Source organism: Pongo abelii, chromosome 13 (assembly GCF_028885655.2).
Source record: "Pongo abelii isolate AG06213 chromosome 13, NHGRI_mPonAbe1-v2.0_pri, whole genome shotgun sequence".
NCBI classification, from domain to species: domain Eukaryota; kingdom Metazoa; phylum Chordata; class Mammalia; order Primates; family Hominidae; genus Pongo; species Pongo abelii.
Genome location: NC_071998.2, coordinates 79159445 through 79181412, shown reverse-complemented (window position 1 = coordinate 79181412; position 21968 = coordinate 79159445). Strand labels below are relative to the sequence as shown.

Here is a 21968-nt window from a genome sequence, read left to right as displayed (position 1 = left end):
ATATGTGGAAATCAAACAACCTTTCTTTTTTTTTTTTGAGACTGAGTTTTGCTCTTGTTGCCCAGGCTAGAGTGCAATGGCATGATCTCGGCTCACTGCAACCTCTGCCTCCCATGTTCAAGTGATTCTCCTGTCTCAGCCTCGCGAGTAGCTGGGATTACAGGCCCCCGCCACCAGTCTGGCTAATTTTTGTATTTTCAGTAGAGACAGGGTTTCACCATGTTGGCCATGCTGGTCTTGAACTCCTGACCTCAGGTGATCTGCCCACCTCAGCCTCACAAAGTGCTGGGATTACAGGCATGAGCCACCACACCTGGCCTCAAACAACATATTCCTAAACAAACAACGGATCGAAGAAGAAATTACAAGGTAAATTAGACAGTATCTTTGAATGAAAATACAATATACCAAAATTTATGGGAGCCAGCAAAAGCAGTTCTAGGGGAAATGTATAATTGTAAACACTTCGATTAGAAAAGAAGAAAGATCTCAAATTAATGATGAAACTTTACATCTTAATAAACTAAAAACAAAAAAAACCAAAAAAAACTAAACCCAAAGCTACCAGAGAAAAGTAACAATAAAAGTTAGGGCACAGAAATAAAATAGAAAAATTTTTTAAAAATAGGAAGTCAGGCCAGACGCGGTGGCTCACGCCTGTAATCCCAGCACTTTGGGAGGCCAAGGCAGGTGGATCACGAGGTCAGGAGATCGAGACCATCCTGGCTAACATCGTGAAACCCCATCTCTACTAAAAATACAAAAAAAAAAAAAAAAATTAGCCGGGCATGGTTGCAGGCACCTGTAGTCCCAGCTACTCGGGAGGCTGAGGCAGGAGAATGGCCTGAACCCGGGAGGCGGAGCTTGCAGTGAGCCAAGATCACACCATTCCACTCCAGCCTGGGTGACTGAGTGAGACTCCATCTCAAAAAAAAAAAAAAAAAAGGAAATCAACAAAATCATGTGTTCTTTGAAAAAAAAAACCAAACAAACAAAAAAACAAAGAAAAAACAAAACAAAACAAACGAAAAAAACAAGGGCTAGGTGCAGTGGCTCATACCTGTAATCCCAGCACTTTGGGAGGCCAAGGTGGGTGGATCACTTAAGGTCAGGAGTTTGAGACCAGCCTGGCCAATATGGTGAAACCCCGTCTCTACTGAAAATACAAAAATTAGCCAGGCATCATGGCATGCACCTGTAGTCCCAGCTACTCAGGAGGCTGAATTGCTTGAACCTGGGAGGCGGAGCTTGCAGTGTGCTGAGATCACACCACTGCACTCCAGCCTGGGCAGCAGAGCGAGACTCCATCTCAAAAAAAAAAGAAAAAAGAAAAAAAAGGAAAACAAAAAAATTAACAAATCTTTAGCTAGGTTACCCAAGACAAAAGAGAGAAGACAACTAAAATTCAAAATGAAAGAGGGGATATTGCTGATTTCACAGAAATAAAAAAGATTATAAGAGAGAACTATGAATGATTGTATGTCAACAAATGGATGATCTACATGCAATAGACAAATACTACAAAAACACAATCTACCAAGGTTGAATCATGAAGAAATGGAAAATCTGAAGCCTATAACTCATCAGGTGATTGAATCAGTAATCAAAAACTTCCCAACAAAGAAAAGCCCAGGACTAGGTGACTTTACTGGTATATTCTACCAACATTTAGGGAAGAATTAACATCAATCCTTCTCAAACTGTTCCAAAAAATTGAAGAGGAGGTAACACTTCCAAACTCACTTTACAAGGCCAGCATTGTCTGATACCAAAGCCAAAGACATTGCAAGAAAAGAACACTAGCAAAAAATATCCCTTATAAATATTGATTCAAAAATCCTCAACAAAATACTAGCAAACCAAATTCAACAGCGCATTAAAAGATTATCCACCAGGAATAAGTGGGATATATTCCTGGAGAGCAAAGACGGTTCAACATCAATGGTACTGATAGTTCAACACCACTCAACAAAGATGGTTTCAATGCACCGAAAATCAATCAGTGCAATACACCACATTGATAGAATAAAGGAAAAATATCAATTATTGCAGAAAATACATTTGACAAAATTCATAAAACACTTCCCTTAATCAATACCTCTAAACTCTATCACATCATAAACTATGCATATACTTTCAACCCCAAAGCATCCTAAAACAACTCCTATTTAAAAATACACTTATATCCATGCTACTCACAAATATACATCCCAAGTATATGCAAGAACCCTAGAAATAAACAATTAAAATTTCCAAAACCCACATATAAATGATATTATTCTATTCTGCTGCACAGTCTAGGAAGAAAAGAATAAAAAATAAATAAATAAGAAGGAAATAGCCCTCGTGTGCCCCACTGAGGGGGAGGGGTGGGCCGGAGGTGTGGGTGGAGGGTTTGCAGTTCCACTGCAGCAAGGGCTCCTGTGTCCCTGTGCAGAAATGACACATGGAGTCCTGTCATGTCACATGAGAGCGCAGCACACAGACACTCAGAGAGAGAGGGGAAATACATGGTGCCTGGCTGTCTGCCACCCCCGGCACCTCCCCCAGCTGCCCTAGCCAGGCCCTTTGTGCGCTGCTCCCACTCCCTGGCCCCACACCCTCCCCACCACTTGGCACCCAAACTTGGCTCAGGCTGCCCAGCAAAGTACATAACTCAAGTCCCAGTGGAACAGAAGATGAACTCAGCTGAATTCAGTGAAGATGTAGAAGAACTTCTAAGAAGTGAGAGTGGAGACAGAGGCCAAAGTTGCTGCTCTAAGCTGCTCCGTGAATTCCAGGACTTCTGAGAAACACCCTCTGAACAGCATCTTCACTGCCCTCCAGGACTTGACTGGTCAGCAATGGCCAGCCAGAGTCCGTCCCCAGCATGGAGAGGAGGCAGCTGATCCCAGAGGTGCTCCTAGCACGAATGTGGAACCTGAGAAAAGCTAGCCCTGCCAAGGCAATGGAGAGCAGGCCAGCAGGGCAGGAGCTCAGGCTCTGTGTGGTCAGGCAAGGAGGAGCTCTGCAACCATGCCATCACCCCTTACTACAAGAAGCCTCTGTATGGCATCTCACACAAGTTCATGGAGAAGAAGAACCCTCCCTCAGGGGACCTGCTAAACATGTATGACCTCTTCCAGAAGGCAAATGCCAGCAACAGCCCCTCGTCACTTAGGCTCCTGAATGAGTCACAGAAGTGGGACTATGGCAGCACTGGGGTGGCCACCAAGTGACCCTAACATCTACTTCCTGATCCAGAAGTTATTCTACATGCTCAACACCCTCAAGTCTAACAGGTCCCAGCTGCACAGCAAAGTGGACCTGCTCTCCCTGAAGGTGAACCCCACTGAGATGGTGGCCAAATTCCAGCCGCCCCCACCACCCCATAGCAGCTCATGGACTGCAGAGCTCAAGCAGATGGTGGACCAGAGCCTGTCGGGTGGGATCTTGGCCTGCTGCCCACTGGTGCAGCTCTTCCCCAAGCTCTTCAGCCGCAGTTGACTTCTCCTGAGCCTGCAGTGCCTGCAGCTTTGAGGCCAAGCATAAGCTGGAGTCACTGCACCTGCAGCTCATCCACAACTACGTGGAGGTCTACTACCCCTCAGTGAAGGACACAGCTGTGTGACAGGCTGAGTGCTTGCCCCAGCTGAATAACTTCTTCAGCCACTTCTGGGCCCAGCGGGAGATGGAGAACAGCCAGCCCGGTGGCCAGGCTGCCAGCTTCTTTGAGGCCAAGCAGTGGACCCCGGCCACTTCCTGGACTACAAAGACGAGGAGGAGGGCCTGTCTCTGGACCGGAGCAGCACCATGGCCTCAGACCATGTGGTGGACATGCGGGACCTCACCGAGCTACTGGATGAAGCCTCTTCGCCTGGCGAATTTTATCGTCTTCCTCCTCCACTGGCTCTTCCCTGAGCTCTTTGACTACTGCAAGCTGGGCGAGTACTACAGCTGCTATGGGGATGGCAGCAAGCAGGAGCTGGAGACGCAGAGGCTGCACAGAGGTCTACTTCTCCCATATGCAGAAGGAGGCGGCCTGGCTGCAGCAGTGTGCCCAGCGCATCAACGACAAGCTCCAGGGCCTGGGGCTGGATGCAGGCAGCGAAGGCGAGCCCCCCACGCGACGACCGCTACAACTCCTCCAGCCTCCCGATGACATCTCAGTAATCAGGGTGGAGGATACCTCCAAGGGCGAGCAGTGCCGCTCCAAGAAGATCTGGCTAGTACTCATCAACTTGGACAAATTGGAGATTCCCCAGGCCAACTTGGAGGTGCCCAGCACCGACTGCCTGCTCAGCAAGGAGCATCTGCACAGCATCTATGAGAGCAGCCTGTCCATTGGCAACTTCGCCTTGCGCCTGCTGGTGCCCCTGTTCCCCAAGCTCTTCACCCATGAGAACCTGCACAAGCAGTATAGCTCCAGCGGTTCCCTGGGCAAGAAGCAGCTGGACCTGTCCTGCATCAAGCTCATTCGCCAGTACATGTGCCTGCTCTACCTCCACGCCAAAAATGACCACTTCTGGACCCTGGAGTTCATGGGCACCCTGCACCAGGACACGAGCAGAGGCGCTCCTACCAGCAGCAGTGCAAGGTCCACGTGCTGGCCCCGGGTGCAGAGACACGAGGAACTATGCAATCAACCCTGAGAGGTTTGAGGAGGAGTTTGAGGGTCCCCCGCTGCCCCCAAGAGGAGCAGGAAGGACTTTTGCAAGATCCCCTTGGACGAGGTGATGGTCCCTCGCCCAGCTTCCCGGTGCCCTCTCCCTACCTGCTGTCCGACAAGGAGGTGCGCGAGATAGTGCAGCAGAGCCTCTCTGTGAGCAACTTGGCTGCAGGGCTCCTCCACCGCCAAGAACCTCCCGCTGCAGTACAACCATTCCCGGGCTTGCAACAAGAAGCAGCTGGACCCTACACAGCTGCGGCTCATCTGCAGACTTTTTAATACACTTTTAGTGTACTCACTTTTAGTACCTTTTAGTTCCATTTTTTTGGTTGAAAGCAAGACATGATATACTGGGCAAAAGGAACAGAGGTAAAGAGGTCTTTTGTGTAAGGCTCTGTGTTTATCTGGCTGGTAGTTAGACTGTCTTTACTGTTTGGTGTTGCTGTAGGTGTCAGAGGCAAAATGTACTCTGGTGTCCTTGTTAGTATCTCCCCTTTTGTCTTTGACTTTCCCTAGAGACTCCTTCTTAAATAAGTGCTGAGACAGTCAATTCCTTCCATTATAATTCCTTTATTACACAAAAGTCCTACTGATGTGGTGGTGAGGCGCTTATGTGGGAGAGGAAATGTTCTATAGTCCTGTAATTAGGTTCCAGGCACAGTGCACAGTGAACCTATGCTTCTAGGCTGTGACCTGAACATGTGCTTCTCAGTAGCCCATGTCCCTGGTGGGACAGGAAGGCACAGGGAACTGGAGTTTGACGCTTTTCTTTCCCCAACTCAGTTAGAGTCTGATAAAACCCCAATACATTAGGCTCTGGTAAAAATATTTTCTCTTTAGGATAGGTTTTTGCAAAGTAGAACTAATATTCTCCTCTTATTTCAAAATGGTTACTTTTCCCATCGTCCTGCCAAAATCAGGAGGGGGCTTTTCTCTGATCTACACCCTGAGAATCTGGTAAGGCTACTGAAGGTAAATCTCCTGAAAGTTGGGGCTCTTCTAAGACTGGACATGGAGTTTTTAACTGTCAAGCTCATCCACATTGAATCTTTAGCACTTTGTCAATTACAGTTTAGGTTTTCCTACCCCAGGATTTGCTCCAATGGCCAGCTTTTACATCTGAGCTTTCCTTCAGATTAACTGTGATTCTCTGTATCTGCCTGTCTCCAGTTTTGAGGGTAGTAATCTGCCCTGTGACCTCAATTCACTGACAGATCTAAGAAGAGTTGTTGACTTTCAGTTTGTTCAGCTTTTTTTTCTTGTTTTGAGAATGGGAGTGATGACTTCCAAGCTTCTTATACTCCAGACTGGAAACTGGAAGTCTTTAATTGATCTTGGTTCATTTCATTTCATTCCCATAGCTTGTCTGGGGATGACTTTGGCAACAAAAGCAGCAGCCCATGCCCGTGCACCATCTGGGAGAACAGGGGGGCCCTGATGATGACTCTAGGGCCCTCCATGCCCTACTCGTCTCTCTCTTCAGGAGTGGATATCTGAGGCTCACTTTGGGGACAGGTCAGAGTAAGCCTCCCTCAGGTGTCTAAGGCTTGGATAAAAGGCATCTTGGGTGCAGTCTGTGGGTGTGGAAAGAACAGTGATTGAGCTCTCTCAAGAGAGATCTGAGTTGAATTTCTGTTCCACTACATACTACCTATGATTCTTTAAAAAGCCACTCAACCCTGGCCGGGTGTGGTGGCTCATGCCTGTATTCCCAGCACTTTGGGAGGCTGAGGCGGGCGGATCATGAGGTCAGGAGAGCGAGACCATCCTGGCTGACATGGTGAAACCCCGTCTCTACTAAAAATACAAAAAATTAGCCAGGCATGATGGCGGGCGCCTGTAGTCCCAGCTACTCAGGAGGCTGAGGCAGGAGGATGGTGTGAACCCAGGAGGTGGAGCTCGCAGTGAGCGGAGATCGCACCACTGTACTCCAGCCTGGGCGACAGAGCGAGACTCCATCTCAAAAAAAAAAAAAAAAAAGCTACTCAACCCTAATAGGCTGCAGTTTATCTTTAAAAATAAACGAAACCAGGAAAGGTTACTGAGCACTTACGCTGGTTTCAAGAAACAGGGAAACTAACTGTGCGGGAACTGAGATTTGTTTGATCTGTCATGTGGACTAGGTATGTATCCCTACCCTTTGGTTTAGAGGCCTGAGAGCATCCGGGAGGACAGGAAATCACCTAACCCCTGGCATAAGGTGTATAACAGGCAGGCCCTCAGGACACAGCCAGCCTGTGGCTGCCACAAAGGAGAACAGTGGCTCTGGGGACAGTGGAGTGGCTAATACTCTAAACAGAACTGCCCAAGCTCTCCTGGCCTTCTGGAGAACATGCGTGGAGCACATGCTGTCTTGGTAACTCACTGACCTCTCAGAGTCCTGAGCAGCCCTGCTCTGAGACCCCATAACTGAGCTTACCACCAGGGGAGGGAACACTTTCTGTGGAGACCGCTGACCTCTAAGGCTGGACACTAGTAGTGGACATATTACTAGGCATAGCAGTACCTCAGTGGTGGAGCTCTGGTCAGAGGGAGGGACTGCTGGAAATACCCCTACAGGAGTGGATACCGGGAAGACACTTTCTTCAGGCCTCACAATATTATTTTGGGGTGAGAATTCCTGCATGAGTAGTAGAGGGTTTAAGCCAGTGAGGTCCTGGTGTTGATGTGCATGTGAGTCCATCTGTGCCCCTTGCCTGTGAGGGTACAGGAAATGTCACCAATACCAGGACTGGGGACAATGTGCACTGAACCTTTTGGATGGTGCCTTGTCCATACGGATATGTGCTAAATGGGAGCTCTCCCGTGGTCTCTGAAGGCTGGGGGTAGGCTATGCTGAGAGGCCTCTAGGAGTCTAGGCCTCTAGGAGTCCTGCTGGATGCACAGGGCTGTGTCCAGCAGGCTTGCAGGAAGGATGGCCCAGAACACTATTTTGCTGGGGCACTAAATCCTGCGTCAGCTAAGTAGATAAGGTAATACCAGGCTCTACCAGCTGGAGGAGTGCAGACTTCTTGGGGCAGGGTTGGCCAAGGGCCTTAGACAGGAGGGAGCACATTTATGCAGGATTGGGCACTTTGGAGATGGGCAGTGGGTCAGGTGCCTGCGGACTTGGGGAAAGCAGGGCCTACGGGGACAGGTGAGGAGGGGCAGGAATTGTCCCTAGGCGCAGAGCTCTGAGCATGGCTGACCTAAACCTCGGCTTTTGGCCTGGCATCAGGACCCTCCTCCATCTGCTTCTGTCAGTCTTTCCCAGACCCTCATGTTTTGAAAGCACTCTAGCTGCAGGCTGGAACCCTCTTCTCATGGCTGGGATCCTGTTCCCCAGTCCTGCTCAATTACTTTGTGCACCAGCCACTTCCCTTTTTCCGTCTCCACTGGGAGTCAAACCTCCCTCCTCCATGCCCCAGAAGCGCTGTTCCTCTACTTCAGAGAAGCCCTTGCTCCCTGGCACTGTGGACATCAGGCGTAGTTTCAGCTCCTCTGAAGGCCTGGGTGCTTCCTGTGGCAGGAGCAATGTTGAGGGCAGACTGACCCCGCTCCCTCCCAGCTGGTGGTCTCAGTTCCCTCAGCACCCCTAGTGTCCCCCTACCCCTGCTTTCCTCCTAGGAGCCCACAGTTGAGATTCTCTCTGTGAGGTCCCAGTTTCCTGCCCTGGGAGTCAGACAATGAATCCTATGGAAAGGGCAAGCACTAAGGAGCAAGAGGGGCCTGGGAGGGCCGTGCGGGTTAGAGGAGGAGCAGATGACTCTTTTATTGGGTTTGGTTTCGTGTTGCCAAGCTTGGTTGGGGAATAGCAGTTGATAGGCAGAAAAGCCAGGATTAGGAACCATTTAGAGGGACAGTGGGCTAGGGAGAGGGAGGGTCCAGCATGGATACCTAGGCCTGAGCAGAGAGAAGGGGTCGAGGGGCTCTGCGGTCATCACAGGGTCTACCATGGGGCCCTGAGGGTAAGTGGCAGCAGGAGCCAGGTCGGTGGCAGCACAAGGGCTGCGCAGGGCCCAGGCAGGCCAGTAGCCCTCAGAGGCTTGGGTGGAGAGTGGGTGTGAGGAGCCAGCACGGGGTCAGAAAGAGGAGTGAGCCTCATGATTTCGTCGATCCAGTTGGTGAAGTAGGTGACCCTGGTGAAGATGCTGGGGTAGGCAGGATGCCGGCAGTCCAGGCCCCAGCTGGCCAGCCCCACCAGGACCCAGGCACTGGGGAGGTAGCAGACTAGAGGCCCCCCGGAATCACCCTGAAGACAAAGAAAGAGGAGTTAGCTTTGGGGAATGAGTGTGTCTGAGACACCAAGTGGCAAGGTCGGACATTCTGTGCCTCCGCTCTCCGAGTCAGGGTCCCGCTGCAGACTCACCAGATAGAAATCTCCAGGCATCAAGCTCCTGAGCTGACCCTCAGAGTAGACAATCATAGATTTGAATCTATCAACACGTGAACCCACCCTCTGCCCTCTACACCCAGAACAACACACTGCTTGAAGCCTAGAGAGGACAGCTGTATGTACAGGGCCTGAGAAAGGCTGGGCCTGCTAGCAAAGCACAGCCAGCTGAAACCTCTGTGCAGAGCACAGCTCTTGTGAACCCCAAGCTGCAGCAGAACATCCCCTCTGGGGACTCCTTCCTTTTTTGTTCATTTGGGCCTTTGGTTTTCTCTCAACTTTTTGGTAAAGTATCTTTAGAAAGTGCCCATGCCCAGGCCCTGTGGAGACAGCCCACATCACTAGGGAAGCAGGCAGAGGTCTCCAGAAAGTTGCTGGGAGTTACTGGAGTCCTGAAATGCTGTCAGGGTGGGATCATGCAGTTGAAAGCCCCCTATATCATGGGCCAAAAAGTGAGACCCAAAGAAAGGGTCTCAGCTGGGCATGGTAGCTCACGCCTGTAATCACAGCACTTTGGGAGGCCGAGGCAGTCAATCACGAGGTCAAGAGATCGAGACCATCCTGGCCAACATGGTGAAACCCCGTCTCTACTAAAAATACAAAAATTAGCTGGGCATGGTGGCATGTACCTGTACTCCCAGCTGCTCGGGAGGCCAAGGCAGGAGAATCGCTTGAACCCAGGAGGCGGAGGTTCCAGTGAGCCAAGATCATGCCACTACACTCCAGCCTGGCAACAGAGCGAGACTCCGTCAAAAAAAAGGAAAGAAGGAAGGGAGGAAGAAGGAAGGAAGGAAAGAAAGAAAGAAGGAAGGAAGGAAAGAAAGAAAGAAGGAAGAAAGGAAGGAAGGAAGGAAGGGAAAAAAGAAAGGGTCTCATCTTCAGGGTGGTGGGAGGCAGGGCCCACAGCCGGCTCTTCCACCCACTAGTCCAGGGTGCACCTGGGACATCCAGTGCAGGCACTGCTCTTGAGAAACACGGGGAAAAGACAAACCCCCTCCCCCATGGTGCTTAGATAAATAAGTCAACCGACCCTATGGAAGCGGGAGGACATTTCATATCCATGGATCACAACAAGCTTTCCCGACCTTACACTCAAAATACAAAACAGAACCTACCTCTGCGAGGTCCAGAAGAGAGGGCCCAGTTGGTGCAAACCAGGAGAGGATGGGGCAAGCCTTGTGGGAGGGAGCAAGGGGGCAGAGGGAGGTCCCAGAGCCACAGAGGGGCAACTTGGAGAACTGTATGCTGGAGGGTGGGGGACACGTGACCTGTTTAAACCATCAGTCTGGTGCCATGTAGAGAAAAAGTTGCTGAGCACCAGGTAGAGAGGAGGGACCAGGGAGGCAACTACAGGGGGAAGAAATGGTCAGATTTGGGATGGTATTTTGAAGGAGAAGCCAAAGGACTTGTGGACTCTGGCCTTTTCTCACCAACCAGGGAAAAGGTGTGGAGACAAAAGGAAGAAGGCTGAGAACTCGGCTCTGGGGTCTCCAGCACTGAGAGGCCGGAAGGGCCCAGCCCCTCTCAGGCCCTGTACATACAGCTGTCTCCTCTAGGCTTCAAGTAGTATGTTGTCCTGGGTGTGGAGGGCAGAGAGTGTGTCCATATGTGATAGATTCAGATCCATAATTGTCCACTCTGAGGGTCAGCTCAGGAGCTTGATACCTGGAAATTTCTATCTGGTGGGTCTGCAGTGGAACCCTGACTCAGAGAGAGGAGGCACAGAGCATCCGACCTTGCCACCTGGTGTCTCAGACACACTCATCGCCCAAAGCTAACTCCTCTTTCTTTGTCCTCAGGGTGATTCTGGGGGGCTTCTAGTCTGCTATCTCCTCAGAGGCAGCTGGTAGCAAAAAGTGGGGGTGGAGCGGCTGGGGCCTGGCACCAGGAGCTGAGCGTGAGATGCTGCTGATGCATCAAGGGAGCAGTGACTTTGGCAAGGCAGAGGCTGTGGACGAAGTGGCTCTGGTGGCATGAGAGGGACAAGGCTGCATTGGGTGATTCAGTGCAGTCAGCCCTGGGAGGAGTCTTCAGGGAAGAAAGGTGGAGAAATGGGGCAGTAGCTGGAGGAGATTGTTGCCATGCCTTGACGTGGGAGGCATGAGAGGGAGAGCAGGGGACACAGGAGTAGGGGAAGGCCCTAGCGACCCGGTGCTCAAGGATGGGCTGGCCCAGGGTGAGCCATCGGGGCAAGGGGGAGAGACTGGGCAGATCAGGGTGAGCAGATGTGGGGCCAAGAAGAGCGAGCTTCTCATTGCTCCATCTTCTCAGTTCGATGAGAAGCAAGACAGCACACTGAGAGGGAGGGGCCTGGGCTGGGGGAGTGGAGGCCAGAGGAGAGAGAAGGGGTGACATGGTGCGGTCACTAAAGAATGCTCCCAAAGACATCCATATCCTCATCCCTGCAACCTGTGAATGTGTTATCTTACATGGCATAGGGGACTTTGCAACTGGAGTTGAGTGGAGACTCTTGAGATGGGAGATTATTCTGGAGTATCTCAAAAGGCCCAGTGTCATCACAAAGTTCTTTATAAGGGAAGGCAGAAGGCAGGAGGGTCAGAGTCAGAGAAGGAGATATGACAACAGACACAGAGGTCACACTGATAGCTTTGAAGATGGAGAAAGAGACCATGAGCGCAGGAGTATGGGCGGCCTCTAGAAGTTGGAAAAGGAAATAGAATCTCCTCTAGAGCTCCAGAAAAAAACCCAGCCCTGCTGACACCTTGATTTTAGACTTTTGCCCTCTAGAACTGCCAGATAATAGACATCTGTGGTCTCAGCCACCCAGTTTGTGGGGATTTGCTCCTGCAGCCCTGGTAAATTCATGCCTGGGATCTTCTTGGGAGTGGAAAGTGCCTTCGCTGTCTCAGATCCACCCCTCAGTGCTTCCCTACTCGGAGTGCCCACCCAGCTTGTTTGAGGGCAAGAGGAGGCCTGGTCCTCCGGGCAATGGTCCCTGACTACTCCAGGCCTCAGCGATCCATGCAGATGAACCACCTGCTTGCCAACATCACGCTTGATTCTGGGCCAGTCTGGGAGAGACGGGGAGAACTCCAAGGGTCTCCTGGCCCTGACCCTTGGGAGCTCTGAGTAGGCAGAGGAAGTCCCAACATTAATGTACCCCATGCAAACTAGGCTGTGGTTTGCACTACTGTGGAGACAGAGGAAGCCACATGTAACTGGTGGGCCTGGTGGTGAATTCCACATTGAGTGAAAGGGCAGATCCAAGATAGGCCCAGAGAATGAGTACAACTCAGATAGAGGAAAACAGACAAGGCCAGGAACATGGAAGCCAACACTTATTAAGCACCTGCCAAATGTCAGGCATGGTGCTACATTTCTACAGGGATCTTATGAAGTGGAGGCTGTTAGCAAGCCCACTGCATGGGTGAGAAAACTTAGCTAAGGTCACAGCACATGCAAGTGACAGAGTGAAGACTGCAACCAGCTGTGTCCTGTCCGCAGTCTGAGGGCTGAGTCACCCTGCAGCTCTCTCTCTCCTCAAAGCTGTTTTTGTGTGCTCCATGCAGGGAAGAGAAGAGACCCACGGGGTGGAGGCAGGGACCACAGCAGATGGCTCAGCAGGAGATGAATCCAGATGGAATCTCACAGACAGGCAGTGGTGGCTGAAAGGCTCAGGAGATGTCCACCTCAGCAGTGTCCTCGGCCTGGGCAAGGAACTAGAGGAGGGGCAGGGCCGAGGGCACTGTGGGATGTCCAGCAGGCAGGCAAAGTGTGCTGGCCCTGAGGCTCCAGGGGCATGGCCTTCGCAAGAGAGGCTAGTGGAGAACAAGGCTGGAAGGGAGCTGGACTAAGGATTTGGTGGCTGAGCCCCACCAGGGCTGGGCATTGGGCAGGCTCCCTACTCCCCCTGGGGTACAGATGACTCTGTGTGGAGAAGGGGCCAGGCCACAGCCAGAAAGGAGGAACAACAAAGTATGTGGACGTGGACAGGAAACCAAGAAGACTGGGGCTGGCTCCTGCTGGGCAGGCAGATGGGCCGAGCTCCCTCCCACTATTCAGTTAGCTTGCCAGGCAATATTGAAAACAGTGCTGCCAATGATCCCTTCCCATGGGCCAGGGGGATTCAGGGCTCAGACTAGGGGGAAGGAAAGACCTGGTTCTAGTTTTCAATCTATCGTTTTGCTAGCATTGTGGTCTTTGCCAAACATATCCATTTCCAAGGGCTTGCCATAACACATTGCCACCACCTTGGTGGCTTAGAAGCAACAGAAATGTATTCTCTCACAGTTCTGGAGGCCACGAATCTGAAATCAGCGTGCTTCCAGGGACACACTACCTCCAAAAGCTCTAGGGGAAGACCCTCCCTTGGCTGTTCCAGCTTCTGGCGGCACAGGCATTCCTTGGCTTGTGGCGGCATCCCTCCCCTCTCCATGTCTTTCTGCACAAGGCCATCTTCTCCATGTGTGTCTCTATGGCCTCTCCCCCTCTTTTAAGGACACCAGTCATTGAATTTAGGGCCCACCCTAAATCTAGGATGGGTTCATCTTGAGATTCTTAACTAATTACATCTGTAAAGATCCTACTTCCGAATAAGGTCACACTCTGAGGTTCCAAGTGGACACCATCCTTCCAACCACCTCATGGAGGAGGCCTTGGAATCCTCACATAGCTGATGAGGACCCAGGCTCAGGAGGTGAAGAGAACATCCCAGGTCACAGGGCAGGCACATGTGGTGGAGCAATGTCTCTCATTTCAGGGTCCCAGCACTTTCCTCTCTGCCCTACAGTGGTGTCTATGCAAAACCTCAGCCCACAGATGTCAGCTTAAGAGGCTACAACCTGTGGGAGAGGTTGTGGAGGCAGGGTTGGCCTTGGAGTCACAACACCTGGGCCCAGGTTGTACTGCCTCACTTAGGCTAGACACTTTTCCTCTCTGGGCCTCAATTTCCCCATCTATAAGATGGGACATTACAGAAAGTTGAAAAGGATCTTCACAATCCATGTATCTTACAATGAACTTATGTCCAGAATACATAAAGAGCTCCTAGAAGAAAAAGACAGACAACCCAACAGAAAAATGATAGGAGAAAAAGAACTTGAAGGGAAACTTCATAAAGATATCCAATAATAATAAACATACAAAAAATTTTAAGCCAAAAACTACTACACACTCACCAAAATGGCCAAAATCAGAAAAGATGGAAAGGAATAATAGTTGGTGAGAAAAGAAGCTCTCATCCTCTGCTAGAGGGAAGGCCGTTTGCTATCCTCTGCCAAAGCTGAACACACAGACACACCTTTTTATCTAGCAATTCTACTCATAGGATTCTATGCAATAAAATATATTCATCTGTGCCCCAAAGACAAATACAAACATGTACATAGCACAGCTACTCATAATACCTCCAACTTGGAACCTACTCAAATACTTATCCAATGCAGAACTCAACTCACACAATAGCGTGCTGTCGAGCAATGAGAAGGACACACCATAACAACGTGTAATAGTATGGACGAATCTCAGAAATACACTGTTAGGACACAAGAGAGTGCTGACTGTAAATTCCACTTACAGGAAGTTCAGAATCTAAGGTGTTAAAAGTGAAGGTGTTTGTTACCCTTGGGTGTTAGTGATAAGAAGGAGGCACATGGGTGCTTCTTGGGTGCTGTTAACATGTTGTATCAGTGTGGGAAAGTTCATCAAACTATATACTTATTAATTATGTACTCTTGTGTATGTATATTATGCTTTAATAAAAAGTTTAAAATATATTAAAATATGCTGTTTGAAGATCCTTCCAGCAGATGTTCCTACTGAGATGCACTGGGGAAGGGGCTAGTCTAGGGGAGACTTCTGAGGGATGGAGCCCAGGAGGACACTCAGAGGAGAGGAAACAGGAAGTCCAGGGGACGCCACAGAGAGAGCAGAGGCAACACACAGACCCGTCCCAAGGGAAACTGAGGCCAAGAGAATATGCAAAGGAAGAGAGGAAATGACCGTACTCACTTTGCAGATGGACTTTCCTGTCGAGAAGTCCCCCACACACAGCATCTCCTCGTGCACAGCGTAGGTCTCACCTTTGCCAGTTCTTTGCCCATATAAGGTATTACAGAGTGTGTTCTCAATGAGGCCCACCTTGCCCTCCTGGAGATAGAAGGGTGGTGACAGTTGCACTGAAGAGATAAGGGGGAGATCAATGACATGTCCTGTAGGTTAACTAAGAAAGCTCAGGCTACTCTGAGCCCCTACTCTGCCTGACTGCTAACCACAACCCCCCAAACATAGGTTTTCTCAGAGCTGCCAAGCTTTAAATGCTGCTTCACTCTACTACCCATCTTTGATAAGCTTCTCTTCTTTTTCTCAAACCTTTGCACATAGTCATCCTATTCCCTCTACCTCTCTCATAGCAATAGATCACACCTCTCTTATTCTACAAGAGGCAAATCCCACCAACCCACGACTCATTTATTGGAAGTTAGCAACTATTCACTGACCAACTTACTCTTTCATGAACCATCCCATCCATTCTCCCTCCATCTATCACTAACCTTTCTTCTCCACCCATCATCCCATCCACTCACTCACCCATTCCTCCATCTACCTATCTTCCCACACCTACCCATTCATCCACTCACTTTCCACACATTTGCCCAACCATCCATCCTTGCATCCATCTCTCCATCGAGCCCTCCATCACTCACCCACCTAGCCTCCTCTCCACCTATTGACACATCCACCCACTCCATCTATCTACCCCTCACCAATCCTTCTATCTACACATCTATCCAAACATCCATCTACCAACTCAAATATCATCCATCAATCCATCCATCCATCCACTCATCCATCCACTTATCCTTCCATCCGTGCAGTCACCCATCATTCTAGCCATCCATTATCCATCCATTTATCCATTCATCCATCCATCCATCCATTTACTAACACAATCACTGATCTATTCGCTCATCTATTCAGCTATTCTGGTGCTGTCTTTTATATGCTAATGATATAGATAATTTTTAGTAGAAAGTGACAGATTATATGAAATAATAAATTAAAAAATATTTTAGATTAAGTGATATGAAGAAAATAAAACAGGAAGATGTGATAGAGGGGGTTGCCTACTTTAGCTCACATGATTAAGTAAAACCAAGAAAAAAAACTGCATAGTAAATGTAAAGAAGTGACTCCTGCAAAGATTAGAATGACAAGCAAGCTAAGAAAAAAAAAAAAAAAAAAACCAGCAGCTAAAGGCCCCGAGATAGAAATAGCCTTGAGATGTTCAAAGAGTACCCAGGAGGCCCAAGAGGATGGGGTGGGGTATGTGAAGGCTGCAGTAAAAGATGGGGTATGTAATGGCTGCAGTGAAATATGAAGAATGGAAAGGGTGCATTGGAAGGTGGGATATGTCATGACTGGAGCAGGAGATGGGGGATGCGAAGGGTGCAGTGGGAGATGGGGGATGGGAAGGGCGCGGTGGGAGGTGGGGGATGGGAAAGGCGCGGTGGGAGGTGGGGGATGGGAAGGGCGCGGTGGGAGGGGGGGATGTGAAGGGCGCGGTGGGAGGTGGGGGATGGGAAGGGCGCGGTGGGAGGTGGGGGATGGGAAGGGCGCGGTGGGAGGTGGGGGATGGGAAGGGCGCGGTGGGAGGTGGGAAATGTGAAGGGCGCGGTGGGAGGTGAGGGATGTGAAGGGTGCTGGGATTGCAGGTGTGAGCCACCGCGCCCGGCCAGGTGTCTGGATTTCATTCTGCACAAATGAGAAGTTACTGTAGAATATTGAGCCGGGAAGTGACATGACTAATATTTAAAGTAACACTCTGACATCCACGTGGAGCCTACAGTGGGGGCACAGAAGAATGGAAGCTGGGTGACCAGTTCCGAAGCTACAGGCAAGAAATGCTGGTCTACCGGTGTCATGCAGCACGGTGGTACCAGCCCAGGAGCACCAGTTGGGATATTAAAACAAGTATATGTTGCCTCTACCCTCAAGGTATAACCAGATGTGTGTGTGAATGCTGGGGGCCAGCCAGCAGATGATCAGGGAGAATCCCCTCCATCTAGTAGTCAAAGGCCATGGATGCTAGCAGAGCCCCACTCAGTGAAAACATATTCTATCAAAAATACGTACAGCACCTCTGTTGAGAAATGCTAACCCTACACATAATTAAATATATGTTCTTCCTTTTTCCCTTAACATCATACCATAAGCATTTCCCTAAACTATAAACACTCCTTTCTTCAATAAACACTCTTGTGTATAAGTCTTTGCCTACATTTCTTTTCTACTCATCTAACAATGAAAACACACACCACTCTCTCCTCTGTTATTCAGTCACGTAACAAGACTGTGAAGTAGATGAATGACCCAGGTTAGGATAAGAGCAACGTGAGGTTCAGAGAGGGTCAACAGTTCTACGTCGCAATCATTCTAACTGGATCATGCAGCCTCAGACTGCAGAGCCACCATGTGTTTTCTCGCCACTCTTCCCAAGCACCTTCCCAAGCAAGGGACGATCCAAGTGTTTGGTGGTGACCTAGAATGCGCCAGCCCCCAAGCATGTCTTTGGAGTTCAATCAGACCCATGGCTGATTAAAACCTTAAAATAGTGGCTCACGCCTGTAATCCCAGCACTTTGGGAGGCCAAGGTGGGCAGATCACCTGAGGTCAGGAGTTCAAGACCAGCCTGACCTACGAGGAGAAACCCTGTCTCTACTAAAAATACAAAATTAGCCGGGCATAGTGGTGCATGCCTGTAATGCCAGCTACTTGAGAGGCTAAGGCAGGAGAATTGCTTGAACCTGGGAGGCAGAGGTTGCAGTGAGCCGAGATCATGCCACTGTACTCTAGCCTAGGTGACAGAGTAAGACTCCGTCTCAAAAAATAAATAAGTAAATAAATAAATAAATAAATAAAACATTAAAATGAAGAACCATGAAGACTCAAAGAATCCAGATTCTGGATTCTCAAAAGTTAAAGATTCCCAGACTTTCAAAGCCTGGGACTCAGGGGACTCTAAAGCTATGGGATCACACACTTTCAGAACTAGAAGGGCCCCAGCGTGGTGGTCCTCAATTTACCAGTCATGGAAGTGAGGCACAGAGGGTCAAGTCCAGTGGCTTCCTCTTTGCCTGGCTAAGCCATCCTTCCTTCTTCCCCTCTGCCTCCCTCTCCTTCCCCTCCCTCATCCTCCTGCCTCTCCCGCACCCCTCTCACGGTCTTCGGTGAGCATTCCCCAGCCGGTTATCCAACAGGACACGTTACTGGGCAGCTGCATGTCCTGGGATGGGAGGCAGACAGGGACAATGTAGGAAGTGAAGTTCACAGGCAGGTGCAGCTGCAACATGGCAATGTCACTCCCAAAGGGGTGGAGCTTCTCAAAGTCTGGATGGGTGATGATCCGGTGCACAGACATCTTCTGGGTGTGCTGGGTTTGATGATACAGTTGGGTGTTTCCCAACAGAACCTGATAGTTCTCCGGGGCCTGGGATTTGCTGGAGGAGGAAAGGCCCATTTTTACCATTCTCTGGGAGTGCGGGGCAGCACTCTCTTTTTACATCCACTTGTAACCGCCCACACACCTCTGGGTCCTTCTCCCCTGACATGATTCCAGGCAGCTTTGTATCCCCCTTTCTAACAGTCAGGAACTCTTTTTTTTTTTTTTTGAGGCTAATGGCTATTCTACTCACAACCTCAGGACATATGGCTTCCCCAGCACACCCCTGAATCAGAGGAGCAGAGAATCCTAGTGCCAGGAAAGTCCTTGACAGAGTCATCAAATCCAGCCTTTTTATTTTACACAAGAGGAGCTCTGGCTTAATTCTGGCTCCAGCCTGACCCTTCCTAAGGCTACCTATGACCCTCTTCCTGGCCTAACCACCTTTCCTGCCCTCCCCAAGGATGTCTTCCCCACTGTTGTAAGCACTCATAAAGGATTTGTTCAATGCCCGGATGAGCGCATGAAACTGATGCTCTCCTTGTTCCTGAACACAAGTGATGAAACTTCTGACCTTTGTGACTTTGTTCACGTGGGTCAGCCGCCAGGAAACCCCTCGCCACACTCCCCATACCAAAGCCTCCCCTCTGGCAAGCCCCTGCAGCTCCTCATCCTCCCTCAAGACTGCAGCATCTCTCTGGATGCCCCTGCCTTGGGTCAGCTCTTCTGACTCACTCTGGGCTTTCTCTCCTGCATCCTGCTTGTTGGAGCTTGTGCCTTGCCTTCCCATAGAGACACCTTCACTTGGGGTCTTGCCACACTCTGTGCCATAGAGGGTCTTGGGTGGTATGACACCCAGGAGATGCTCACAGCGCCCAATAGTTGGAGTCTCAAAGCCACTAAGTGCCCAAGCTGACTCCATATCTGGACTGTGATGCCTTCCTCTCCCTCTGGGTCCCTCCATGACTGTTCAGAAGCTAGGCACTGAGTCAGGCTCAGGAGGGCCAGAGGAGTAGCACCTGACTGTCCCCATCATTCTCCAGGGTCAGGGGGCCCCACTCTTCCCACCCATGCATGCAGCCTGGCACAGCTCCTTCCAGGCATACAGTTTTACAGAAAAAAAGCATCGCCTGGCTGCTGGCTACCTGCAGAGTCCCCAGTCCCTGCCTGGAGTCTGACTCACAGGAGCGTGGGGGACACTGAAGAGAAGCCCTGCAGGTGGCCAGCACAGACACTGCCAATGCTCTCACACATGTCTGGGTTGAGCAGACAGACACAGGGGCCAGGGAACTCCCTGCCAGAACTGAGGATGAAGGATGAGGAGGTTCTGGGCACATGGAGGGACAGTGGGTGGAGAGTGGGAAGGACAGTCCTGGTGGAGGGGACTGCGGGTCAAAGGCAGGCACTGCATCAGTTTGGTGGCAGCAGACTTCCCCAGAGCAAAGCCCAGAGGAGAAAGGCATAACCCCCCCAGCCCCCAACCCTCGTCCCTTGCATCTTCCTCCCCATCAGCCCCTCTGCTGGGGCCCAGGGAAGGAGGACTCACTTGAGAAAGCAGTGGGCAGTCGACACCAGCCAGCGGGAGTCGATGAGGACAGCTCCACAGAGGTGTGAGCCCCAGTAGAGTAGGCTGGCCTGCCATGGCCACTGGCCAGCTGCTGCGTCCTGGCCACCATAGATCTTCCCCACCACCTTAGGCTTCCCACACACTGTGGAGACACCCCGGTCCACCTGTTAGAGACACTAGTGGTGCCCAGTGAGGCCTCTGCTCTCTTCACAGATGGAAAACCAAGGCCAAAGAATAGGTGACCTGGCCAAAATGACTGAGGGCTACTCCAGCATCTGCCTTCTATGGCCACTAGCAGGACCAGATGACAGAGTACAACTGAGCAGGCTGTGTGGGAATGAGGGCCCAGGGGTCTGGCAGGCAGGGCAAGGCTGACCCAGGGTGGCCACAGCAGCTCATCCGGACCTGCCAAGGACTGGTGGACTGGAATCCAGCCCTGGGACTTTATTTCCCTCCATCAGAACACCTGTCTGCCTACTTTGCAGATCAAAGAACTGAAGGTCTCGGGGGTGTCCAAGTGGCTGTGCCCCCTACCCCCGGCACCTCACCCCAGTATCCCAGGGAGAGAGATTCTCAGGAAGGAGTCTGTTGTGCTGTGTGACTTGGGGAAACTTGCTCCCTCTCTCTGATTCCTGATCTTCTATTTTTAGAAGGTGAGGGGGTGGGGCTGAGGTGGACAACCTTGGTTCTGAGACTCACAGCTGGGAGCGGGAGCTGCAGGCCTGGACCCCTGAGGGGCAGTGTCCTGATCCCTGGCCTACCCTTCCAGGCCTCAAGAAGGGGACATGAGACCCCAGGGCCCACCCCACACTCCCGGGGCCCAGCAGCAGTCCTGGTGCTGTCTCCCTCCACCCAGCCCCGGCACCAGGCCCTGGCGCCCCGTCCGGTTTCGTCGGGCCCACACCCAGTCCTGGGACCAAGAGCGGGAAGCCTGACCCACCTTGCTTGATGTCGTCTCTGTAGCCACCTGGTTGGGAGGGGAGGAGAGAGACAACGGATTCGGGTGACTTCCGGCCCTGGCACCAGGCCCAGAGCCCCGGCCTTCTCCCCACCGCCTCTAGCCTGCGGTTCCCCCATCTCTCCGCAGACGCCTGCCTCTCCCGGACACTCCTTACCCCATCCGGTCTTGCCGAGCCCTCGACCCCCTGCCCCCGTGGCCCAGTGGCCCCGTCAAATGCCCCCTGCCCCCTGCCCTCTGCCTCCGAGGCCGGCTCGGCCCCACACCCTCTGCTTCAAACGGACCTTGGGCTCTGGCTGCAGGCTCCCGGCCCTGCTGCGCCCCCGAGCTCTCTCTGGCCACCCCCGAGCTCTCTCTGGCCTCCCCCGGAGCCTGCGAGGGGCTGGCGGTGCGGGACTGTGGGGCAAGGGCGGCTTCTGGGCTCAGGAGCAGCAGCGGCAGCAGAGACCAGAGCAGGGGCCCCGGCTGGGCTCTGGTCCGCGTTGACCTCACACCCATCGCCTGACGCGAGGACAGAAGGAAGGGGAGCTGGAGCCGACCCTGACCCCCGAAACAGGCGGTGACTTCCGGCCCTGACTCCTGGGAAACAGGTCCTGACCTCGCCCTGACCCTAGCCCCAGACAGGCGCAGAACCCAGTCCCTAACCCCGTCCCAAGACAGCCCCTGACCCCGCCCTGACCCTCCCCATGTTCGACCCCTGAGACCTAGGAAGCAGTCTTTTGCCAAAGAATTCCTTAGGCAGCGGCAGGTTCCAGAACAAAGGAGAGGGTGAAAGCTGCGGGGAGCCTGTCGATCCTTCTCTCCACTACGGAGACAATTCATAATCTCCAAAATGCATCTCTTTTCTGGGATCTCTTTATCTTTGCACCTTGAAAGCTATCATCTCTCCGGCTGTTCTGGGCTCCAGTTGCCTTTTCTAGATAGGTGAGGAAGAGGTAGAGAACTCGGGCCAAGACTTGTCAAGAGTTTCCAAGGGCAATTTGGGAAGAAGATGAGAGGAAGACATGAACATCTGTTCCCAGC

General features: G+C 51.3%; 1 protein-coding gene and 1 pseudogene across 1 annotated transcript; one reads left to right on the top strand and one right to left on the bottom strand.

Annotated features, from left to right (window-relative positions):
• The first annotated feature begins 108 nt into the window (after nt 1-108).
• LOC100432402 (BEN domain-containing protein 3-like) lies at nt 109-4996 on the top strand (annotated as a pseudogene).
• A 3378-nt stretch (nt 4997-8374) lies between these two features.
• Nucleotides 8375-21663, bottom strand: LOC112134877 (putative serine protease 47). Its single transcript, XM_054521069.2, has 6 exons — nt 21230-21663; nt 20928-20954; nt 19967-20129; nt 18201-18478; nt 14991-15157; nt 8375-8879 (listed from the first exon to the last, which is right to left on the bottom strand). Exons 1-6 carry the CDS (start codon nt 21441-21443, stop codon nt 8577-8579), a joined length of 1152 nt encoding a protein of 383 aa, XP_054377044.2. The 5' UTR covers nt 21444-21663; the 3' UTR covers nt 8375-8576.
• Between the last annotated feature and the right edge of the window lie 305 nt (nt 21664-21968).